Source organism: Clupea harengus, chromosome 1 (genome assembly GCF_900700415.2).
Source record: "Clupea harengus chromosome 1, Ch_v2.0.2, whole genome shotgun sequence".
In the NCBI taxonomy this organism is placed as follows: Eukaryota; Metazoa; Chordata; class Actinopteri; order Clupeiformes; family Clupeidae; genus Clupea; species Clupea harengus.
In genome coordinates, this window is record NC_045152.1 from 27434704 (window position 1) to 27459086 (window position 24383).

Below are 24383 nucleotides of genomic sequence, written 5' to 3' on the forward strand. Positions count from 1 at the left end.
AGGACAAGATTGAAGGGGGAGTTCTTGAAATCTTGAAATAAACACTGGAACTATGTTGAGAGTAGGGAATTATTTGTAGATTGTGCAATGAGTATAAGTGTCTCAGATAAGTGCTTGCTTGTTTCCACAGTAAAGAGGAGGAGAACAGTGATTGACCTCAGCATGGGAATGACAGTGGGATTATTTGGAAGTCAGTTGTGTAGAGAATTCAGAAAATGTTTCCGTCAACATCAAAAAGACGGCATAAACACTGATAAAAAAACGCACATTACCTAATAATGTGATCTGACCATGTGGCCTCCTAATAAATTCATGAACACAAAGCTATGGTTTGTTTTGCATAACCTGAATGAATGGTCATCAACTACTGCTTTGATTAAGGCACACAGTGGGGCAGTGTTATAACACTGTTAAACTGATTATTAAGTATGAGCTTAACCACGTCCTTCCAATGCACGTGACAAAAGTGTGATTACATTTGTTACCAAACGTAAATTGTAGTCCCAGCAAATCTTATTCTAATCCATTTAACCATTTGAGTGCACCAAAGAACTGTCGGTTAACCTGTATGTTTTAAGGTCAGACACCGTGTGGACGGTAACTCACATATCTCTAGTACTAAACTTGGACAGCAGAAGTGCATAGATAACAGCAGAAGAGAGGGATCCCTCGGTCATTCATGATTTAGCAAGTTGCACTTCAGAACCCGGGACATGACCATTCGTGGAGGTGCTCCGTGTATGAGAACATAACAAAGCCTTTATTTCGCTGGTTTCGACACCATGAGGCCTCTCAAAGGGGGTAATACAGGTAACTTGCTCTCTACATTGTCGCTCATATTTATGATCTTTTTTAATATCATATATTTAGATATTCTTCATACCCTTCATGTATTTGCTCATCATGAATTCCAAAAGCCTTCGGGTTTTATTATTCTTCCCACTTTGCTCTCATGTAGCCCACTAACTCATGTGATTGAAGAATTGAAGTTAAGTGTTTCTTACACACCCCGCGCTGAAACAACAGTGCGTTATGTCTCCTTTTTTAAACTAACCCATCAAATAGAGACTTTAAATGTTTTTGTTTTTTTAACCTATACAGCGCTCTCTGGAGTGAAGTGATCTCCGGGCCAGGTAGGCTAATAGATAATAGAGGGCAAAAGCCTTTATGTTAATTTGTCACTCAGCATTTCACCAACTAGATTATAGCTGGGCATCATTATAGATTAGAACATGTCTTTCATCACAACAGTTACAGGATAGAAGAGGTTGTTTTGATTTTGTTGCTGAATTAGACCCCCCCTCCCCTCCCTATAATGAATAGATGATGGAGACGCTTGCGTTCCTCCAGATATTCATAAAGGATATTTTCCTGGCTTGGTATCTGGATAAAATGCTATGGCTATCTGATTTCAGAGAGGAAACTTCATGTGTGTATTAGGGAGCAGAAGGCCCACTGTGAGATACATATGACTAAAGCATATACAGCAGCCTAACATCGTAAGGACACTAAATACACTACTATTGCCATGCTAACACATCTCTAAACAGATTTTAGCCTTCTTATCAAAATATGCTTATTTGCCAAAATACATATTGGAAAACATTGTGTTTTTTCTTTATAGGAGATGATATGTCTTTCTTGTGCTATCAATTTTCTGCAATAAAGGAAAATGTATATATTAATCAGGTGATCTGTGGAAGTGGAGTACACTCACATGCACTGTTATTCTAGAACAGTACATTTCACATATATTCATATATACAGTAATACTGAATCTCTGACTAGGATAATATAGCGCATATAACATATGCCCTGTTGAAATCCTGCCATTTTATACAATAGTAATGGAAATAATATTTGTGCTCTGGTGGGTTCTATGTATGACTGGACAGAGGGGACAATTTCTGAGGTAACTATTCAAATATATTTAGTTTCCACAATAGTAAGAACTGGAGCCAATGTAAATATCATATTTATAATGTATTAGTCAATATTAATTTATAAATTGTCACTACCATCAGTGGAGATGCCATCCCTGATATTTGTATGAGCAATTAACCAGGAAATACTTTTACCTATCCACCTTTGTAAATGTTTTCATGCTCATTTTCAATGTCCACCTTGATGTTGCTTAACATGAAGACAATTTTGAGCACTTTCACATATTCAGATGAAACTGTTCTGGCTCAATGTAGGTGCACCCACTGTAAAATTGCCTGTTTACCTTCAATATCTCATCTTATTTTTCCATCAACAAGAGACTGTGTCTAGGAACAACCAGTTGCAGCTCAGAACACGACCAAACACTATTATATAGTTCTGAACTATATACTAATATTCCAACAGAATAATACATTTTAATCTAAACTCAGATGACTGCCATATTTCTGTGTCCCTGTTGGGATGTAGCTTCATTGCTGTAACACATTAACATATCCAAAATAAGATTAGCATCCACTGATTCATGACCAACTCGTAGCAGAAGCCATGACATTGTAGATTGTATGTGCCTGTTAACTGCAAATATCTTCCTTTTAAAAAACTTGTTCCCTCTCCCTCTCTCCTGTGCAGAGATCAAGGTACTCATGTTAAAACAGTTGAACTTCTTAAACACCCTCATGTGCATTTCTAAGCACCCATAGAAGTGTGCAGTGCAGCTAGAACAGTGAACTTAATACACCACACATGTAACACAGACATAGATGTCCATGCTATGGTGAAGTGTATATACTCTCTCTATGGTAAGCAATGGCACTCTTCCACGGATAGAAACCTACTCCCCGCACACACACAAAAATGCAGCCATAGTCGAAGCACATGAATCTTCTACAAGTTTTTTTTTTCAATAAAGTTGTACAAAATAATACATTTTACAGTCTGTACAAGAATAATAGTCCAGCAGTAAAATAAAGAGACAGGAGAAGAGAATGATGATGGAAGAAGGCGGATGAGTGAGAGAACATATTAGTGTCCAAGTTATCATAGTCATTTCTGTCATTTTTAAAACATTGTTACTCTTAAAGTCTCTGATCAACCAAGACTGTATTGGTGCAGGAAAAACAAAGCATTTGGAAAGAGGGGGAGGGGGGGTGATGAGTAAAAACGTAAAGAGTAGAGGATTTTAAAGGGGTGGGATAAGGAAGGGAGGGTAAGTGACAGGTGAGAGGGAGGTCATGAGTATCAATGGCACAGCAGTCCACAGACAGATGACCCTGTTAGGGGAGTTCTTTTAGCTGTTGCAGATTGGTCTCTTTCCTTGTGATGCAGTTCATTTTCTAGACCTTCTTCTTGACAGCTTTGCACTTCTCTGGGTCCTTAAGTCATTTGCCTTGGGAATCCCTTCCTTCTGTTTTGTCCTTTTTCAATCAGTTGCTAACCATTTCAAACGCAGCTAAATGATCAGGAACAACCGCCCTTCAGTGTAAGATGACGTGTTTATACTTACCAGTCTGGAAAGACATTGTGTGCACCTTCAAGTGAGGATGGTGTGTATCAGGAAGTGTGCATATGACACTAGGGTATGACTGCTAAAAAGGCATGTGTGCTTGAATATGTGCGTATGCATGTTTGTTTGTGTGTGTCTGTGTGTAAGTGTTAGGGTGAGGGGTCAGCAGTGGGAAGTGGGGGGGGGACAGTCACCATTTCTACCCCCCCTGCCGTGAGAGCTTTTTCACAGTCAGTCCTTTTTCTTCCTCCAATCACGTCAGCTCACACTGGTGAAGTCCACCTCCCCTCCCTCTCTCTCTCTCTCTAACAGCGACAGCTCATGCTGATGGAGTTCGCTCTCTCCTGTTCCAATCCCGACAGCTCATATCTGATCTATCTGAGTTCATCACACTCCTTCAATCACAAGAGCTCGTACTGACGGAGATGCATCCTCTGGATGATATCCCGGCAGTCGTTGAAGACGCGGCGTATGTTCTCAGTGTCCACGGCACAGGTGAAATGAGGGTAGCAGTAATGGCGGCCATCTCCGCTGGCTGTGCTAATCCGCTGCGAGGACGACATTGGAAAGCAGTTCATTACTTCCAGAATTAATCAGCAAGCTTCAAAACACTTTGCTATTCAAAAGGTTAACCTGCCCTGACACTTTTGTAGATCATACATAGCTGTACCTAAGCAATGACATCTTCTGTAAGAGCTTGTGGGTCTCTTGGACTTACCAGAAACTCGTCTCTGATGAAATACTTAGCTCTGGTGACCCGCGGATGTTCGCCTGCCTCTGGGGTCGCTGTGTACAGGTGAGTGATTAGTTATCAGTATACTGTATACATTCAGTATATGAACAAGTTTAATGTGGTTTACTACACTGTTTTTTCTTTTTACTAGGAACATGCACATACTGTTGTGTCAGAATGTATGCAGAACATGTGTGTATGTGTGAGCAGAGTATTTTGATATTTCAGGAATCTCACCGTCATCTGGTGTGGTGTAGCGTGCAAACTCAGGGAAGTACTCCTCAATTTTAGACTTTCCTGCCAGAACCTTGTCAGCCAGCAGATCTTGTTTGTTGAGAAACAGAATGACGGAGATTGTCCGCAACCATCTGAGAAGATTCAGGGAGACAACAAAAGCCTGGTTAGGTCACATGTATGACGTTTATATGTATGACGGATTGAGCAAATACACTAAAACAAAGTTAATCATTAGGATACTGCACTAACAGTGCAGGTCTGTTAGTACAGTAAACTGCGTAATTCCCTTTGAAGGTCAAATATCATGTAATTCTGGCCAAACAGGAAAATAATTGAAAGTGACATTCTCGATATGCCTAAGCGTGTGCGAACGTGTTTGAGGGGTGAATGTGATGGCATGTGTGTGCACACGGTCACCTATTGTTCCAGATGTTTTTAAAGAGATTCAATGCTTCCTGTAAGCGATTGGTCTGATTGTCCTCTCTGACCACCATATTATAACTGCTACTGGCCACCACAAAGATGATCGCTGTTACATCTGTAAGCAGAAGAGTGATAGAAAAGAAAGACAAAAAGACAGAAGTGTAGTAATGAGCATTATTATTATTATTATTATTAATTATTAACAACCGTGCATTATTACACCATATATGTTTTTATTCTCATCGCAACACCATTACATAACACACAGTTCAAGGGTTCAAGAGTTTTTACCATTGAAGCACTGGATCCATTTTCTTCGCTCATCCCTCTGTCCCCCAACATCAAACATACTAAAAAGAGAACAAATGTCAGCTTGAAGATTTCTGTTTCAAAACCAGTTCAGATAGTTGTATCCATTCACACTGCCTTTAAGTCATCAGCAAAGAGAGTTCAGTTTTGATCTCACAATACACTGATACTGCTTTCTGTTGACATGCACTCAGGAACCACGAATATGATCCCTCACATATCCTAGGCTAATAAACAGACCTTAAGCTCAAACTCAGAGCTACACGGTCCTCTATTTAAGGTTAGCTGTTGAAGTGATGAACACTTACTGGAAATTGACTTTGTCCACTTGGAATCTTGTCTCAAAAATCCCAGAGGTTAGAACTCTGCATCGTAGCAGGTCCTGTGAACGAGCAACAGGACAGGAGGACGACACAGAAAGAAACATTCAATGAGGGCGACTTGGGCTATTTTAAGCAAACACATTTAAATCAATTAATATATACAGTAGATAAATTCAGCTAATATTGGTACATGTAATGTCAAGATGTTGTAATCTTAAGATAGAGATCTCCATTTACCATAATAGACACAACGCATATGTGGTTTTCACTAGTTCATAACAGAACTATTCTGCTGGCTTATTTGAGTTTCAGAAAAAATCTAGCCAACTAAATCTCACACACACACACCCACCTGATCAGAGGGCGTGTAATCATTCTGCTTTACAATGTCTATCTTGTCTAAAAAGCTGCAGGGGAAAAAAAAGATGTTGGTTTTACAATCATCTGCAAAATCCATTACAATAAACCTGATGGCATGTCCCATGTGCATGCAATGTATGTGCATGCGCATGGAATTTATGCATGCACGCATGGAATTTATTATTTTTGAGAGCAACAGTGTGCCAATGTTTTGCCAGAATTGTGATGGAGGCGCATATCAAACACAACCAGTCTATAAAGTCTCGGTTGATCATATCAATCTTCATAATTCAGATGTTACAAAATTCACTTGTAATAGTCACAGGTAAACTCATGCCATACATACACAAAGACACATGCACAGAGAATCCAGTGACAATGACATAATGTACACAAATGAATAATGCCGTAACACACAAGACAAAGTGACCAAAAATGAAGATGAATGAAAGTTCTATGATATCAAACGGGGGGGGGGGGGCAAAGACTGCGTCTTGTGTCTGAATGTGAAGTACCAACAGAACTTCAGGGAGTACTCACTACTGGGCACAATCTATGAGCTGGTACTCATTAGACCTTTCATAGCACGCCTTCACACCTTCATCCTGCCAAAGGCATTTGGCGTGCTCATAGAACTCCTGAGGTGGGGGGCAAGTGAGAGAGGGAGACAGAGATCCGTTACCAATTTGTGTTAATTGTGGTCAGTATATGAACCAGAAAAAAACAGAACCATTTATATTTCACGAGGTTCACAGATTAAGAAGAACACATGTGGATGATATGGCTTGAAACATCTACCTTCAGAAAAGTATAACTCTATAAATACAAGAAACTCTGGTGCATAAGAAATGGATCATGACCTTTTTAAACTAAATCAAAGCTAGAGTCCTTGTTTTATTGGCAGTAAGACAAAGCAAAATAAAGTCAAACTAAATACAACACCTCCCTTCAGTGTTCTTTCCCGGTCCCTCCCACTGCAAGTTCACAGTCATGGCTAGAACATAGTATTGACAACTGGGCTGATTGTTTGGGAGCCTCCTTGTAATGGTAATTGACTCAATTTTGCATTTGTTAAGAAAACATCACTGACTGTACCTTTTAAATAATGCAGGTCAATGTAGGATTCTAAGTGCTAATTCTGAGAACCAGGTATAGCTCTTAAGTGTTGGCAGATACTGGTGTGTGTGTGTGTGTGTGTGAGAGAGAGAGAGAGAGACAGAGTGTGTGTGTGTGTGTGTGTGTGTGTGTGTTTGTGTCAACAGACAGTTCCTCTCTAAAGTGAGGGCCAATGGGAATGGCCAAGAGGGACCATATCACTGCTAATGAGAAGGGTCATGGGAGAAGCTGCCCTGTGGAACACTCACACACACAGACAGCACAGGAGAAACTGCCCTGTGGAACACTCACACACACAGACAGCACAGGAGAAACTGCCCTGTGGAACACTCACACACACAGACAGCACAGGAGAAACTGCCCTGTGGAACACTCACACACACAGACAGCACAGGAGAAACTGCCCTGTGGAACACTCACACACACAGACAGCACAGGAGAAACTGCCCTGTGGAACACTCATACACACAGACAGCACAGGAGAAACTGCCCTGTGGAACACTCATACACACAGACAGCACAGGAGAAACATATTGCATTTCCCAACTGCACCTTCATCACAACATTGCAGATCCCAAGAGGAGGAACTTAATACTTAAATCCACGAAACTACATTTCGACTCACTGACTCACACACACACACACACACACACCTTTGCATATCCAAATCCTACTCAATGCGGAAGTAATACTTACAGAAGGAAAATCAAAGTCTTTCTGATTGGCTAGGTTAAGGACATATTCCATTCTCCATTGGCTGGCAGGACAGGCCAGCTGAAGAGGTGGAGCCAATGTCCCCATGGCTGTCACTATAGTCTGAATAAGAAAAATGACAGCAACTACATCAACACTTCTCTTTTCTCAGTAATTCTTTCACATCCACATAACTTTTACCCATATAAGCTTCAACACAAACACAACAAAAACAAAAGCCATTTTACACGTTTACAGATTGCCATTCGCTGTCTGTGGTTAGAGTTGCTTTCTTTGAACTGAAAAGTTTCCATTTAACAATAGATCCCTCTAAAGCAACAAAGAGTCAACCTAAGATACGAGTTCAGGTGACACATGGTGTTTCAAACATCAACATCAACCCAGCAGTGTGTTCAAAACAACACCAAAATAAGATGAACTACAAGTCCAGGGACATACCCCCTATGAGGTCTTTCATTTGCACAGTCCAATGATAAATATTGTACACAGGTAGTTCCATCATAATTCACGATGTAAGAAGGGGGTAAGAAAGTACTATATCTGTGTTGGGATCTCCATATGTTTTATTGCTTAAAATTGTTTTCTGACTGCAATGAAATTAAGCATCAAACTTGGCTCGAAGATTTGTATTTATTTTTTTCACACTTGCCTTAGGACCAACTAGCACTGGGTAGTGAAAACTCTCTGCAGCTGTTCTGAATCCAATTCAGGTCACACAGATATTTCGCCGTCAACTGATATCAAGTTGACAACCTCACATTGCCACAACTTCAACTTAATATCCAGCTTCCTTACCTCTATTGCCTCTTTAATGTTGTTCTTAATGTCCTGTATTTTCTGTTTTTTCTCCCTGTGAAAAAGCAAGCAAGCAACATCACACACGGCAGATCAAACAAACAGGTACCAATTCAAGTTACTATGTTTTATTATTGCTCAAAAGACATTTACTTACTCTAAAGAAACACAACTGACAAATGCATTGTAGCCCTAAAGACTGTACTTCACTTAGCCAAACCTAAACAAATGTACTGAGAGGTTTTTGGGTGTAAAAAAAAAAATGTTGAACCATCTTGAGAATACTAATACTAATAATGTCATAACTTTTTGATGCTTTTTTTGAAGCCTAAAGGCTCCCATCACTATCATTATAACACATTTCAGATTCTAAACAGCTTTATGTTTTTGTTAAAAGTGAGAGTGACGTATGGTTTAAAAACACAGGAGGTCTCCTTTAACTAAACTTGGGGATGAGTAGGCTACTTTAAGTCTGACTTATCACTACATAGACTGGTGTGCAAGCACACATTAAGGGCTGGAGATCTTCTGCTTAGGACTGATTGAGCTCAGATTACCACTGCTACTCATGGATCCAGTTTATCAGGTGGCGTGTAGATACATTAGTTGAAACCTAATGAGGAAGTTGCATAAAAGGCCTTTGCTGAAGAGAAAGATGATGTCGTTTGTTTCCCTATCAAGCTCCAGAGGAGTTTGATGTACCAGCTGGCTCTGTTTAACCTGACGCAGCTAAAGCTTCAATCTTGTGAGCTCAGTTTTCATTACATTACATTATGGCAAGGCCAGGCTAATAGTCAGGTACCAAAGAGGAGTAAGTTCTGTGTATTTGATTGTAAACATAGATATTAAATCAAACTTGTTTAGTACTCCAGATAATGACGTGTATGGCACATTCACTCACTCACACTGGATTCACAGACATGCAGGATATTCATTGATTCACAACCCTTTCCCCAAACACATGGGAGGAAGCCCAATGGAAGCACTGAAAACACCGAGATGATAATACCAGGCACACAATCAGGGGCAGTAGAGGACTAAGTCCTACAATCTCACTTCACTCAGGCCCATGTTGTCCTAATGCTAATCAGACTTATATACACTGATGTTACAATACAATGCCCACTCAACCCACCAACTCAAACTCTCTGCAACAGTGCTGGAACACCCTACTTCTCTTTTTGTGCCTTACATCCACATTTTTATTTACGAGGGAATTTTGATTAGGCTTTAGGCAGTGCGGGTGACAATTAAACCTTATATGTTGAAAATATAGATGGGATCTGAAATAGAGGCATTAACACCCAACATGTTACCCCAGTGCCCACGTACATAACATGGCAACTGTTTATGCAACCCAGGTTGCGTGAAGCACAGTCCCACATTGAGATCACACCTGCAACTTCAGGCATGGGACACAGGCCTCCTAGTAAAGGCTAAATCCAGAAACCGCTGCTCTTGCCTCTTAAGGCTTTGAGAAGTGAAGCGGACACACTACACAGTTAGCCCCCTGGTATTCGTGACAATGACAAACGCAAAATAACATACTGAATATTTTCATGGACATTCACTGTTGCGGTCATCATGATAATACCTAACTGTATTCTTATCTTATGCTGTAGCAAGCTTCATACACAGTCCACACTGGCTATCAAACTTAGAAAAACTAAATGTGAAACTAAAAGAGAAAGGCCATTAATTACTTCAAAAGGAACAAAGGTGAATCCAATATCAACCAAAATAGTTTGAGAGTGTATGTAGACGAACAGCAACCCTAATGCGGGCAATGCAAACAGATCACCTGGGGGCACCCGTGACTATATGGACAAAGGTAAACAGGGAACTGCAGCGGTCAGAGGAAGGAAACGTACACGGAACTTCACACCAGTAAATCACAAATAAGTTGATTCAAACTAAAAGTTTGAGAAATAAAGAAAATATAAACTGGTTAAAAAAAAATATTAAAACATTCTGAAATTGACTGAATCCTAACATCCCAAACCAAACCAACACCATTCTCACCGAGATCCCAGCATGTTAGACCAGCACTGGCTCACATCAACATATCTGTGAAAGGGGTCCACCAACAAGACTGAACACTGTGCTCAGACCTACTCTATGTTTGTATGAGAATGGTGAAGATCTCATCTAACTTCACAGCAGCATAAGTCTTAATCTGTTTAGGCAAGCAGCTTCAAAGTTTATCCATTCTCTAAATTCATCCAGTCACACTAACTACACACAGAGAGATAAATGACACACAGTCAGGGAACACTAGATTATTTTTCCAACCTGAATTGTACTGGTTATATGTACCATACAGTCATTTACAAGAGACAATAACGTTATTAAAAAGATCCTTCTAAGAGCAGCTAATTGCCAATTGGTAATGAATTTTCATTTGCCTCACAAACCGCATGTTGTGATATCCTGAATGTTGTGAACAACAGTTGAAATATTTAACATTTTACATATGACAAAACTATGTATGAAACAATGTAAGTATTATTTCACATACAGCCAACTCTCATTTAGCTTTCATTGTAACTGATACCCAAGCCAAAGGGTTTCTGTTTTGTTTTTGTAATAAAAGTAGTGAAAATATCTTAATAGTATTTCTGAAGTAACCAACAGAAGGCACTCGGTTTAACAAATCCAGACTATTTGTTCAATGTTTGCTGTGTCTTTTGTACCATCGTGGCACATTATGCTTTACATTTTTTTAAATTAATTACATTAGATGTTTTGTTGAAAATGGTATTGTTCTACACATAAAGTTGCAACATTTATATGGCCATCAATAAATCAGATGATAGGTTTTATGTATATGTAGCCAGGTGTCATACACTACTGTTTATTTTCCTGTTCAGTGCTCTAGACAAGTACACGTGTGGCACACTTACTCTGCGTTGAAGCCATTGACATGAAGGATACGCATCTGTTTCACAATGGTGCTCTTCCCAGACTCACCAGCACCTGCGAGACAGAGGGGGGGGGAGGAGGAGTTCATTAATAGCGAAGGAGTGTGGAATTCTATCAAAAGAGGCATCTTAACCATCTCCAATGTATGGCTGTTATACCGAGCACATACTTCCTGAATACATTGCAATAGCCAGCCTATAGGAATGTGAGCCAAACTTCACCATATTCCTTTAACACCGAAGAGGATGTTGACCAAAAGCAGGTCTGCCACAGATCCTACTGTGCCAGCTATACGCCATTTATTCTCGCAAGTGAACAATGTAAAATGTAATCACTGCAGTGACTCAACTACCTAACTAATCTGCAGCACGACCTGAAGACAACCACCCAACTTCCTGACTACCCCACATGGCTTCCATTTTCATGCACAGTAAATAGCTAATCTCATGGACAAAAGCCATTAAAAAGTCAAACTGAATAAAAACCAGATTATCTGATCTTTGGCATATTGGTCATAGCTCTCAGGTCATCCCATAACAGTAATGCAAAATTGGTAAATTCATTAATGAAAGCGGAATTTATTTATGTCTCCAGTTATCCTTACACAGCCGTGTTACTGTATGTGATTGTTAACACAAGTCCTGTACCTCAAAAATTCTGTTAAACTACACATGGCTTGTGTGACTCCAAGCTGGAAGGATCAATGCATTCCAAAGGGCTGTTACACTGGTTTGCCAAATGCCCAGACTTCCAGGCAAACCAAGGAGGGCACTGGCACACCCTCAAAAAGAGATGATGAAAAAGTGTAACTTTAGTGTAACTTTAATCAGTTCATTATCTGGATACTATGTCTGACACCTGTGCTGTGGTTTGGAGCCCTGTGCCTCTGGTTGATTTGAGAACTGCCAGCAACTATAGGTATACAACAGGTTTGACCTTAACTTTCCAGCTTGACATTTTCTAGAAATATGTGGGAAGTAGGCCTACATTTCAAAGTGACCAAGTAGCACAAACCTGGTGTCAGAGATCTTTCACAGTGTCTGTGAAACTCAGAACTTCAGGCTAAAGTAACCTATTAGCTTTTTAATAGGGTCAGAGCTAAAAGTTATAAGCAGAATTGACCACATCCAGCTGGTACACACCTCGAACTGACTCGAACTTAAGAGCAAAACCTTCACTTTTCAGATTTCAGTGTCCATGAGGCATCAACACAAGGGGGAATTAGAGGAAATACCGTGCAAAGCATAAACTCAGTCGGCAGACATATTTGTTATGGTTAAATACGACTTCACTTCTGCTTTCCACTTGAACCGTCACTTCCTCTAGGACAAAATTACCGGTGGCACAGTAAAGAACATCTCCTTTTCAGCGAATCAGTCTAGGCACATCTATCCATAAAGGCATCTAACTTAGGTATTAGTTTCTTCCTTATGACATGGCATCAGAGAAACAAAAATACCGATGTAAATATCATTACATCTGAACAGCTTTTTCAAATATGACATAGGCTAGCTGTTAGACGCCGAAGCCATTGAGAACACACCCACGCCTCGAAAGACATGACACGCACATTCAGGATTCGATATTATCGCCGGATGACAAAGTAAGTTTAGGAGGAGTAAATGTTGCTCCAAACAAGGTTTCCCCAATAAGAGTCGATTTATTTTGCAACCATTTCTACCGTTTGAAGAATATAAACCAAAATGTTAAGACAGAAATAACTAAACCCCAGTAAGTGACACCATAGGCCTGTGCTGCCGACGAAACTTGCGTATTTTGGCAGACACCGCATATAGAAAGGACAGTAGCTACCCACGAGATTAAAAGGCTGCTTGGAATCTAGCCTGCAAACTGCTGAAGAAGTTTAGAGAGCCACCCTGTATCAAAACTTACCCAAAAGTAGAAGCCGATGTGTTGCTCTGTATATCTGTTTGTCTTTCTGTAATTGTTTTTCAATCTTTTTGTTAGCTTCTCTTTGGGCCTTCTCTTCATTTCGTTGGTCCTCTGTCTTACTATTCCCCAAACAGCCCATCTTCCCACAAGAAAAGAGTCCAGGGGAGGGGGAATGTTAAAAATAAATAATTAAACACCCTTTACTATCTCCCTTGTTTGACCCACTAAATATTCAAATACGTTTGCGACATTTAAACGGTTTGAAAAAAATACACCGGTGAAGCATAAAACAATACGGCCTGTTTCGATAGGTGATTGTGCAGTTTCTTTTTTACGTAGTGTACATCCTGCGTCTTTTCAGTAGTGCTGCTGGCTCTGCTAGGAGAGCAGGATAGCCTACTGCTGATGACGACAACAGTGCGGCCCTCTGATGTTCGCTTAATGATCACAGCTTTCTTGATATAAAGCTATAAACCACTGTCAAAACAAGTAGCCGCGACTTCAGCCTTCTTTACTTCAGCACTGGAATGGCAAAAATACTTAATTCCACAGATTGGCTTGCAGTAAATGAAGCATATGACTGCAATCCCAACTGGATGTTATTCCTAGTCGAGTATGCTCTTGGTGCAGAAAACCAATTGGGTTTAACAAAAGCATTTCAATTCATTAGGCCGTGTTTCATCGATGTGTATCCTTTCAGCAATCCTCCATGCAGATACGGACAAGCGTAGTAGTGTGTAACAACATTTGCACTCTGGGCTACTAAATGAAGGCTATGCGTAGGCTATATTGTTTTCAGCGTAGCCTATCCATTTTTTCGCTTCATGTCACAGGCTATGCTACTCAAATACTTGGGAACACGGTGCAGTCAGAAATACGATTCCGATGGCCCGTTCAGAACAAATTCAGAAATTCCTTCTTATTCCTCGTTTCTGCGATAGCAGTGCCTTGCTGGTTTTCCCCAAGCCTAAGGCCTTCTCTGCCTCTCCTTTTGTTGGTGTAATACGGATCTCCACACACCAATTAGACATCGAATATTCGCAAGACAAGTTTCAAACAGATTTCGATTTGTCTACCAATAACAAAATAATACGAATCCTTGAATATTTTCCCGTTTCTTGTTGGTATAACCCCGCTGTCAAGCCTCAGCTTTGTAGTCCTTTAGAATGCGAGTGGTGGGTAACGTTACACACATGTGCATGTACGTTCATGAATATAACGCCGTTTGGGACAATACATTCCACCACGTAAGAGACGTGCTCCTTCGGCGAGTCGAGGTTGAGTCGAGACGCAAAAATATATATTTTTCAGGCTCTTTCCCCGTTTTCTCCAGGAATTAGACATTGAGACTGGCAGCTCTGAAGAGGTGGGGTGGGGCAAATAGATCACACAGAACCCTGGGAACGGACAGGGTCTAATCACATGATTGCACAAAACGTCAGCGTGCTCACATTCTGCGGAGAAGGGGCGCCCTCTTCAAAGAGACGGGAGAAACCAGCACGTTATGCAGGGGATCAAGAGAAAAGCGCGAGACCAGTACGCTATGCTTGTACAATTATAATTCGAATCATTTAATATAGGCGGAAGAGACTTCTATGTATTTCTGTCTTGTGTAGACGGAGGGGGAGCTTGCCGTGTGCCGCCTAGATCTGGCTTGATCTTGTGCAGTTCCAGGTGGCAACAGCTGGGCTGGCGACTCAAACATATAGCCCCAACAACTACTAGTTCTACTACTCCTTGAAATTAGAATAGGTTCGCAGCAAATGATTAAAGAGAAGTCAAGGAGCCTGGAGTAGGCTATATCGTCCAAACTATTTTGTTTACAAGATGTAGGATATTTTACAACGGCCTACAATGGATCCCCCCAAAAGCTACTCTATTAGCTACTTTTGTGTTTTCATTTGCGCAATAATGCTTGCTCTCTCGCAATACTAATTTGAAATAGTTTATGTTTACCTCTCAGAAACGAATATTCCCTCAAAATTCATTCACGTACCTCAATGCAATAGATCAGTGATTTTCAGCCTTTTTGCCCCCAATGCCCCCCCCCCCCCCCCCCCGTGTCCAAGAACATATTCCAACAACACCCCCACCCCATGATAACCTGTCTGCCTGTCATCTTTGCAACTCCATCTGGACACACTCCAAAGTCCAATACAGTTAGTCAAGCTTATTCCATTTGACCTCATAAAACATTCAAAACTATTTCTGCCAGCGGAATCCTTCATTTCCATTTTCCCTATCCAGAGATAGTATAAATGCTGTTGTTGTATAATATTAACTTCGTTGTATTATGTATATATGTTAGTTGAATAATTACTTTGGCATTAAAGTTTTGTATTTGAAGCATTCTGTAATGGGCCTCATTTATCAATACTTCCTTGTGTGCCAGAGTTTGATGTTTCACGACTGATTCTAATCGGATTTGAAATAGAAATGAGTTTGAGTGTAGATTTTAAAAAGCTCTCCGTACAAATGTTTGTGTATTTCAGTTGATAATTTAGAATCATTTCTTATCATCTCAAGGCCCCCCTTGCAGCTCCCTGTGGGCCCTGGGCCCTCTGTTGAGAACCACTGCAATAGGCACCTGCATTTGTAGTAATGTGCCCTAGTCCCAAATAATTGTCATTTGCAATAGCCTATGCTTGCAAATATTTTGCAAGGGGAAACTATTTTACTTACAAACTGTACCACTTGTTCTCTGCAATTAGGATAAAAAACAGTAGCTGTTATTTCTGTGTGTGTATAGAAAGACTAATTACATGATTCATTGAGGATTACAGTTGTTTTTTAAATGTGTCCCAACCAACACTGCCTTCTCAGAATGCCCATAGATACTGAGAAAGCCAAGTTGAAGTACTTCCTGTCTTTTGAAAGTGATATACATAGACGTACACCAGAGGGCGCCAACATACAAAACTTCAGAGTGACATTCAAGGGATACTGCAAAACTTGTTTTACAAAAAAAAAAAACAAGGCTGACTGGTCAGTCAGTTTATTGTGGCACAAACGACACACAGCAACACACACGTGCATTTTTAGGTGGCGACACAGGACACACACACACACTAAATGATGTGACTGGACTGTGACGAAACACACCAGTGCTGGTGTTAATATTGGCAAAACTACCATTTTGATGAAATATCTCGATTTTATGGTCTGAAAATGGCCCAACACGCCATCTACAGTTTAAAATCATCCTAAACCTCGCAAGGCCGATGCTGATGAAGAGCCAACCATACAGTCAAAAAAGAACGTCCTCCCATATTGTAGCCTTCTCATGTTGTGGGAATAATTGCATTGACCATGGTGGTATTGGCATGCTGTAACCATATTAGAGTGGTCTTTCTACCATCTTGTACTAAGTCATTTCATCAACATTTAGCATTTTGCTAAAACTGCCTAGCACATCCAATTTACACAATCCAGGTTTTTTATTTTTTTATAATATGTCCGTGGACCTTCACCAAACTTTGGGGGCTGGTGTAGTACTAAGTATACGGCTTTATACAGCCAGCTATTTATTTATAGTCACGTGGGTTCCTTAAACAAGAATACTCTGTTGGCTTCTCTCTGTTTCACATGGTTTCCCAAGGGCTCTGTAGGATGACTCTGTGTGTGTTGCTGAGTATTATCTGGAGCTTTGGTTTCAATTAGGCCAAATATCTGGAGACATAAGGTGCATAAACATGACATACTCTCTGTCTCGCAAGTATTCCTTGTGTTGTCTCTGTGTTGCTATTCGGATTATCTCTCAAGAGAAATAATACACTTTTTGAAGGGACTCTTCGCTATGGGACGCTGCTGTAGTCTCTCCACCCGATCTACCTGTAGAAACCCTCGGCCATACACTTACTCTACCCCATACCCTATGCTAGTATTTATATGCAATATATATTATTGCCACCACCGACATGTTTTTCTGTTCCTACTCTCCTTGCCCCTGTAACAGTAACCCTATGAGCACAGTGTATACCCACTAAGCTGTTTTTGTATGTATCATGTATATACCACCTGATGTCTGTATATATTATGTACATCTACCAAATGCATGCTGTGTACAACACTTGTTGTTTCCCTTCCCCTTCTGCCACACAACCCTCCCCCCATCCCCCCCTTCCTATCTCCAGCCGGCCGACCTGAAGCAGATGGGTCCCCCCTTATGTGCCGTGGTTCTGATTAAGGTTCCTTAACAGGGAGTTTTTCCTTGCCCCTGCTGCCATTGTGCTTGCACTAAGGGGGTCCAGGCTCTGGGCAATTGTATTGTTATGGCGCTATATAAATAAATTGAATTGAATTGAATTGAATTGATTCAAATTTTTTAATAGAATTGAATTGAACTATGATAGTTGTGTATAATAAGAAGAAGAATAGTAAAGGGCGTATGAACCTTTGAGTAAAACATTTTCATAAAACATACAGTACTGATCAAATCAAAGAAATCAATAAACCTGCAAACTACTCTGTTTTATGGATGTCAAACATACTATATGTATGCAAACATATGGATATCAAACTGTTGCACATGTTGGGTCATGTCTGTTTGTCTTGCCCTGTAAAATGTTATGTTCAAATGTTATTCTTATCATATGAATCTTGCTGTTTATTGTTATTGTTTTTAATCAAATTATTCCATGATCTTATTCCCTTCTCATTTCTAGAGCATTATGTACACATATTCTCTGCTGTGCAGCTGCCTTCTTACCTTCCTTTGTGTGGTGTAGTGGTAATCCGTGTGGTTTGTGTTCCTTCCTGAGTAAATAGCCCATGTTACTCTACCTTACTCTACCCCTCTAAATTGCACTGTCAATGAAATATTAGCTGCCCACTCAGCACTCATCACCATAATCAATTTAGATCTTCTAGGACCTTCACTGAGCTGTTATTTAGTGAATTTCCAGGAGATTGAGTACCGCTATCTTGTTTGCTGTGTTTCTCACCTTCTCTGGTGGCTTTGCTCCGCTCGGCTTCTTCTGTTTAGGTGTGTGAGACTTTTGATTGAAATGTATTTATTTCATTAATTATTCAGTATTCTTGTTAAATCAGATTCGGTGTTTAAATAGTACAACATCTTGACAATAACATGTTGACACAAATTCCAACCTAGACCAGAGTTCTCAGAAATTTTCAGAGATAATTCAGCTTGGTTAGTTTTAGAGTGCATAAGTCGTTTTTGTTTTATTTTGAGAAATTGAACAGTTTTAGTTTAGTTTTAGTTGTTCTGGTATTATGATTATGATAATGATTATGATAGATAGGTAGTATGAAAGAAAGCATGACATCAAATAGGATTTATTTAATTCATTCTAGGTCCTTTTATCAGGCCAGTGTCTCTCAAGAAGTCAGAACAGGACAAAGTATATAGCAACCACAGTGCAAATTGAGGGGTAAAAACAAAAAGGAAGTCTTTATTTAGTTTTTGTTTCAATTAACAAAATAATGTTTTAATTAGTTTTAGTTTTAGTCTTAGTTTTTTGTGATTTGTTTATTTGTTTATTTGTTATTTGTTATTATAATAACCCTGACCTAGACATAAACAATTATGGATTATCTATATTTATTTGGTGGTGGACATCATCAGGTCACAAAATACAGTATCCTGGAAAATGTAACTTCTTACGTTGAAAACATGAGGTCACAGGGCTGTTTATGATAATACCGCTACTGTTTTAAAGAGTGCCGGGGCCACAGCACCCTTGACAGAATGATCAGCTGATCATCTGAAGTAGTTCACTAACAATCCATTGCTCTCACCCACACATTCACTCACTTTCTTACTTACATCACTCGCCCGCACATGTTTTCTCCCTTCTATTGATCTAAACTGATCTGTGTACTCCATTCTTCTGCTTCAAGTCATTCTCTGCTCCCCTTTTTACTTCCCTTTCTCCTTCACTTCCATTCTCTGTTTCTCCCCCCCCCCCTTTAGATAAGGCAGACAGATAAGGATTGCAGGGTTGGCACTCTGACTGCTCGGCTAATGGACAATCCCCCATGAATATTAGATATGCTTCCTTCAACAGAAAAAAATGAAACGCAAGGAATATAAATTCAAACTGAATTGTGCATCTATCCACCTGGGATTTCTTTGTAGTGGAATTTAAAAGTTGTGATATGATTTATCATAACAGAATTGCATGATTTCTAGGCCACTAAAAACAATTTTGGTTGGCTTCGTAAGGAGTTTTAAGTTCATTTATAATTATTTTGTGAAATATAAAAGTTTACATTCATGCTGTTCCATTACCACAGAAGCTTCAAAACTCTAGTTATTTTAACCACCTTCTGAACAGATTCAGCAAAAGAACTTTGACAAATGTTCAGAATTTTTTGCACTTTTTAAAAACCAACATACATATATATTACTTTACAAGGCAATTCCTGTCTAATGCCTTAATGTATGTGTAGTCCCCTATGGATTTGATGGAAAGCCAGTGGACCAGGAGAGTGTTGATGAGTGTGATTCTCCTGCACTCTGCCCCCGCCTCCACCTCTCCTTTGGGCTGGGCTTGAGAGAGAGGGAGTCACCTGCATCCCTGAGCAGTACATCGAGATGAGTTTGTGTGTGTGTGTGTTACTCAGAAACTGAACTGTGAGTGAGGATGACGGTGGACATTGTTGTTGGAGTGGTTTATAATATTCTCTTGCCAGTGCTGCTGCTTGCTGGTAAGCTCATTTCAGAATAGTATACTCTGCCAAAGACAATTAAAAATATTCAATCCCTCTGTGCTTGATCTTCAGGGCAGTGGACAGATATCTGTGGGGTATATTGAAGAAGATTTCCATTTCCTATCGCATTGTATAGCAATGTGTCTGTTTTAGGTCACTATCACCGTTGGGGTTTTCATTCATGTTATTTTCATTTAGTTATATGTATGTTTTTTTATGTGTGATGTAGTGAGTTGACACCGAATGCAGCAATGGACTGGGTGCTGGTGCTGGTGCTGATGCTAATCTGAAATGTTTGTGTTTACTCATGAGAGTGCTTTGAGTTTAGTGTTTTGGGTTCCCTTTAGCGTTTGTCTCATGCAGGTTTACTCGGCAGCTCTTTTTTCTTACATTTTTGGGGTTTTGAGCCTGTCCATTTTTGCATAGAGTAGTCTGCATTTTTGCATGGGTGTAGTCTGTCCATTTCTGCGTAGTGTACTCTGTCCATTTCTGTGTAGTATATTCTGTCCATTTCTGCGTAGTGTATTCTGTCCATTTCTGCGTAGTGTATTCTGTCCATTTCTGCGTAGTGTATTCTGTCCATTTCTGCGTAGTGTACTCTGTCCATTTCTGCGTAGTGTATTCTGTCCATTTCTGCGTAGTGTATTCTGTCCATTTCTGTGTAGTGTATTCTGTCCATTTCTGTGTAGTGTATTCTGTCCATTTCTGCATAGTGTATTCTGTCCATTTCTGCGTAGTGTACTCTGTCCATTTCTGCGTAGTGTACTCTGTCCATTTCTGCGTAGTGTATTCTGTCCATTTCTGCGTAGTGTATTCTGTCCATTTCTGTGTAGTGTATTCTGTCCATTTCTGCGTAGTGTATTCTGTCCATTTCTGCGTAGTGTATTCTGTCCATTTCTGCGTAGTGTACTCTGTCCATTTCTGCGTAGTGTATTCTGTCCATTTTGTTCATGTGAAAACTAAGATGTTGCTCTCGGTTTCTTTACTTCTGCTTGATCTGCGGTCCTCACAATCACACTGTCTGACCCCAGAATCCTTTCACATATAGTTTGGATGTGTGTGTGTTAGAGACCAAATAGGATCAACTTTTGATTGATTGATTTTTAGACTCTCTGTGTGCATCCCTCTGCAGCGATATCTTTCAGGTACAATGGCCTTTCTGTGGTTTATCTACTCTTTCTCCTGATGCTGCCACTTCTGCCTAATCCCAGTCCATGCAGCATGAAGGGTAAGATAAAATCATTCAAAGCATCTAAAACGTGAGCTGCACTAAAAACATCCACCACATTAAAACAGTAACATTGAAAACATGTTCAACCTCGATAACCTCAACAGTAGTTCAGTATCCAAGGCATTGCAGTTTTTTGTTCTGTAAGCAATACCCATACATTGTTTAAAAAAGTACAATGGCAATACCAACAATACACAGTTGGCTGGATGAACTCAGCCTTTAAAACCTCCCCTCAGATATTTATATGCCACATTGTGCTCCCCAGAATTTGAGTGAAATATGCCAAACGGGCACTTGAACCTTGAAGTTCTCACTCCGTCTATATGAGAAATGAAACTTGTAGTTCGAACAAATAATGGGAGGACATAGGAGTGTTGCTAACCTATTCCACTCTGCATTCTGTACTGTATAAGGAAAACTCTCCCGAGAGAGTCCACAAAGAGTATCCTCTGCCACCATTAAAAAAAACAAGAATATTAAGTATCAAGTACTAAACAATGTTAAACAATTATGTATTTGGTTTTCAGCATTTATTAGATATGTAAAATTGTTTTAAGTGTCTTGCATTTACTGTTATTGCAGCTGTGTGGGAGGCGGCGTGCTAGTAAGGAGGCTAAAACCCATGAATGCTAGCATCTGTCGCTAGCACATCTCTTAAGGTGTCAGGGAGTGAGGTTTACTCACTGCACATCATTGTACTCGCTGGCTACTGTTACATTCTCTCCACCATGTTTTCCATGGTCTGATATATTTCAAATAGCTTTTTGGCTGTGTGCACATCTACTAAGTTTATGGTATGGATATTCTTTCCGGAAATTAAGACTAAGAGTGCTGTATCATTTTTGGTTTACACACTGTTAGTTTATGTCATATTTCTCTTTAAAGGGAAACTAAGGGATTTTTTAACCTGGGTCCTATATACATTTTTTTGGGGGTCAAAATTTTTACTAGGGACAAAAACATTTTAAATCGATCTAGTATTGAGTTAGAGCGCTAAAACCAGCAAACGGATACAGAGGGCCCCAGTGGCGCAAGCATGCACGTCAAAGTAAACAGATTATCAGAGGGAGGCGCTCTCCTCAGACCCTTATTATAACATTTACGAGCCTGTCAGTGACTAAAACAAGCGGTTTACTTGAATGTGCCTGCTTGCTCCCTGGGATTCCATTGGATAGCCAGTTTGTGATTGCCGGTTTGGGTGTTTTTGTCCCTAGTAGAAATTTGGACCCAAAAAGATCTAAAAATAGGGCCCAGGTTTAAAAAGTGAAATGTCCCTTTAACCAAAACTGTTCAGAGTATAACCATGTGTTGTCCTAGAAAGTATAGACACGATCCTTCCTGCAAGGTTCTTGGTAGAATGTGTACGGATTTGTCAGAGGAGAGACACTGACAAAACTCTGAAGACTACAGAGTACAGTGGGTTTCACCTGTTTGAAACAGAACTGGTGAAATGCTGTATAGATCTTAATGTATAGCATAATTTAAAGTAATCAAGCAGTCACTTTGGTTGCTCTTTAAACAAACATTCAAGGATTTGATTTGGGCTCCTGATGTCAGGGAAAGGTATGACCAACATTTTAAGTAATATGTTATGTTGTTATATTTTCTTATCAGCTTTACGAGACCAGCCAGGAATGAGTGGCAGTAATCTAACTGCACGTAGAAGTAGCACATGCAAAAAAGCTTGTTTGCTATGGGAAAGGGGTGTACTTAGTATGTACAATTTTGGTAGAATTATTCTGATTAAATAGAGGATGGTATCCTTCAAAATGTCTTTGATCTTTTACAACTACAGTCATTGGACTGCATTACATGCGTGAAATAAATTAAAAAAATTCACATTTCCACACAAAATGAGATCAGTTGGTTCAAAGGTTTATCCTATTAAAGTAATTAGAAATGCAACAGACATTGACAGACTGGAGTTTTATTGGGCTTCATGTCTCCATTTCTACCTAAATGAATAAGAGTATATTTAATGTTTAGTTATACCAACACTGCCCTGAACTGTGTCCCAATCAATACAAGCCATTAAATAAAAGAAGACACTACTGCCTCTCCCATTGAGCTGTGTAAAGAGATGGGCCTGTAAGGTCTCATCTATTATGCATTACAGAGTAATTATAGTGAGGAATTAAGAGTGGTGGTGTCAGCGATGCCTGATTGTTGCTTCCTTGAAAGCTATATGGATCCACATATTTATGTCTCTGCTCTCCTACTCTCTCTCTCTCTCTCTCTCTCTCTCCCTCTTCCTCTCTCTCTCTCCCTCTCCCTCTCTCTCTCCCTCTCCCTCTCCCTCTCTCCCTTTCTCTCCCATTTGCCCCTGCACTGAGCTCATCTTCGGTGGAAGGGGGTGAAGAGCTGATTAAACAGGTTTAATCAGGATGCCCTGAGCAGTTTGCACAAGGGATGGGCAGAGAAATTACATAAAGCTTTTAGTAAAAAATCCAGGTTATCGGAAACACATTTGCTGCCTCAGCTAATGCTGCGCATGACTACAATTGGTTTTTCTGCTAAACAAACAGAAAGCAAACATCACCGAGCTTCTAAACTACATCATACATTTTCATCATCTGGGAAAGGTGGAGAAGCAGACATTGGTGTGATTGTAAATGAATCGACCTATGCTGCTAAATTCAATTTATGTTGACTGTTTTCCTCAAACAAGAGCTTGAAACCCCCTGAAAAGGGAAATAACACCACGCAGCTCTTGTGGCATCGACTCTTCTGCATGCGGTGGGATGAGCGCTGCAGTAAACATTGAAGTCGAAGTAGCCATGAGTTCAGCCCTGTGAGGGATGGGTCTGGTCTGCCGTGTCAGAGCTGAAACATTCTGAAATGTACCCCCACAGTGACTACCATTCTTACCATTACTGCCAGTCTCTCATACATCATCACCTTTACCGTTATTATTACTGCACTGCAGAAACATCCATAAAACTTAACAGCTCAATTAACACAGGCTGCAATGGGGCTCAGTTTATGACGGAGGATAAGCACTAATGGAGATGGCACACCCGTCTGTCTGGGTTTCTATGTAACTGTTGTGATGTTTGTTTCTGACTGAAGGGAAGACGGGCAGGTTCCTGATGCTCCTCTGCTGCGCCAGTGTGACCTTCCTGGCCCTGCAGTGTGGAATGCAGATCCCATTCACCTATGTGCCTAAAGATGGTAAGGGGCATACGCTCGGGATTCTACACCAACACC

At 40.2% G+C, this 24383-nt stretch overlaps 1 protein-coding gene across 1 annotated transcript; it reads right to left on the reverse strand.

The window, feature by feature from the left end:
• Window positions 1–2823: 2823 nt before the first annotated feature.
• LOC105910080 (guanine nucleotide-binding protein G(s) subunit alpha) lies at window positions 2824–14683 on the reverse strand. Its single transcript, XM_012838759.3, has 12 exons — window positions 13274–14683; window positions 11362–11434; window positions 8459–8513; window positions 7646–7765; window positions 6374–6471; window positions 5826–5880; window positions 5459–5532; window positions 5133–5191; window positions 4836–4956; window positions 4419–4549; window positions 4167–4234; window positions 2824–3996 (listed from the first exon to the last, which is right to left on the reverse strand). Exons 1-12 carry the CDS (start codon window positions 13410–13412, stop codon window positions 3850–3852), a joined length of 1140 nt encoding a protein of 379 aa, XP_012694213.1. The 5' UTR covers window positions 13413–14683; the 3' UTR covers window positions 2824–3849.
• Window positions 14684–24383: the final 9700 nt, after the last annotated feature.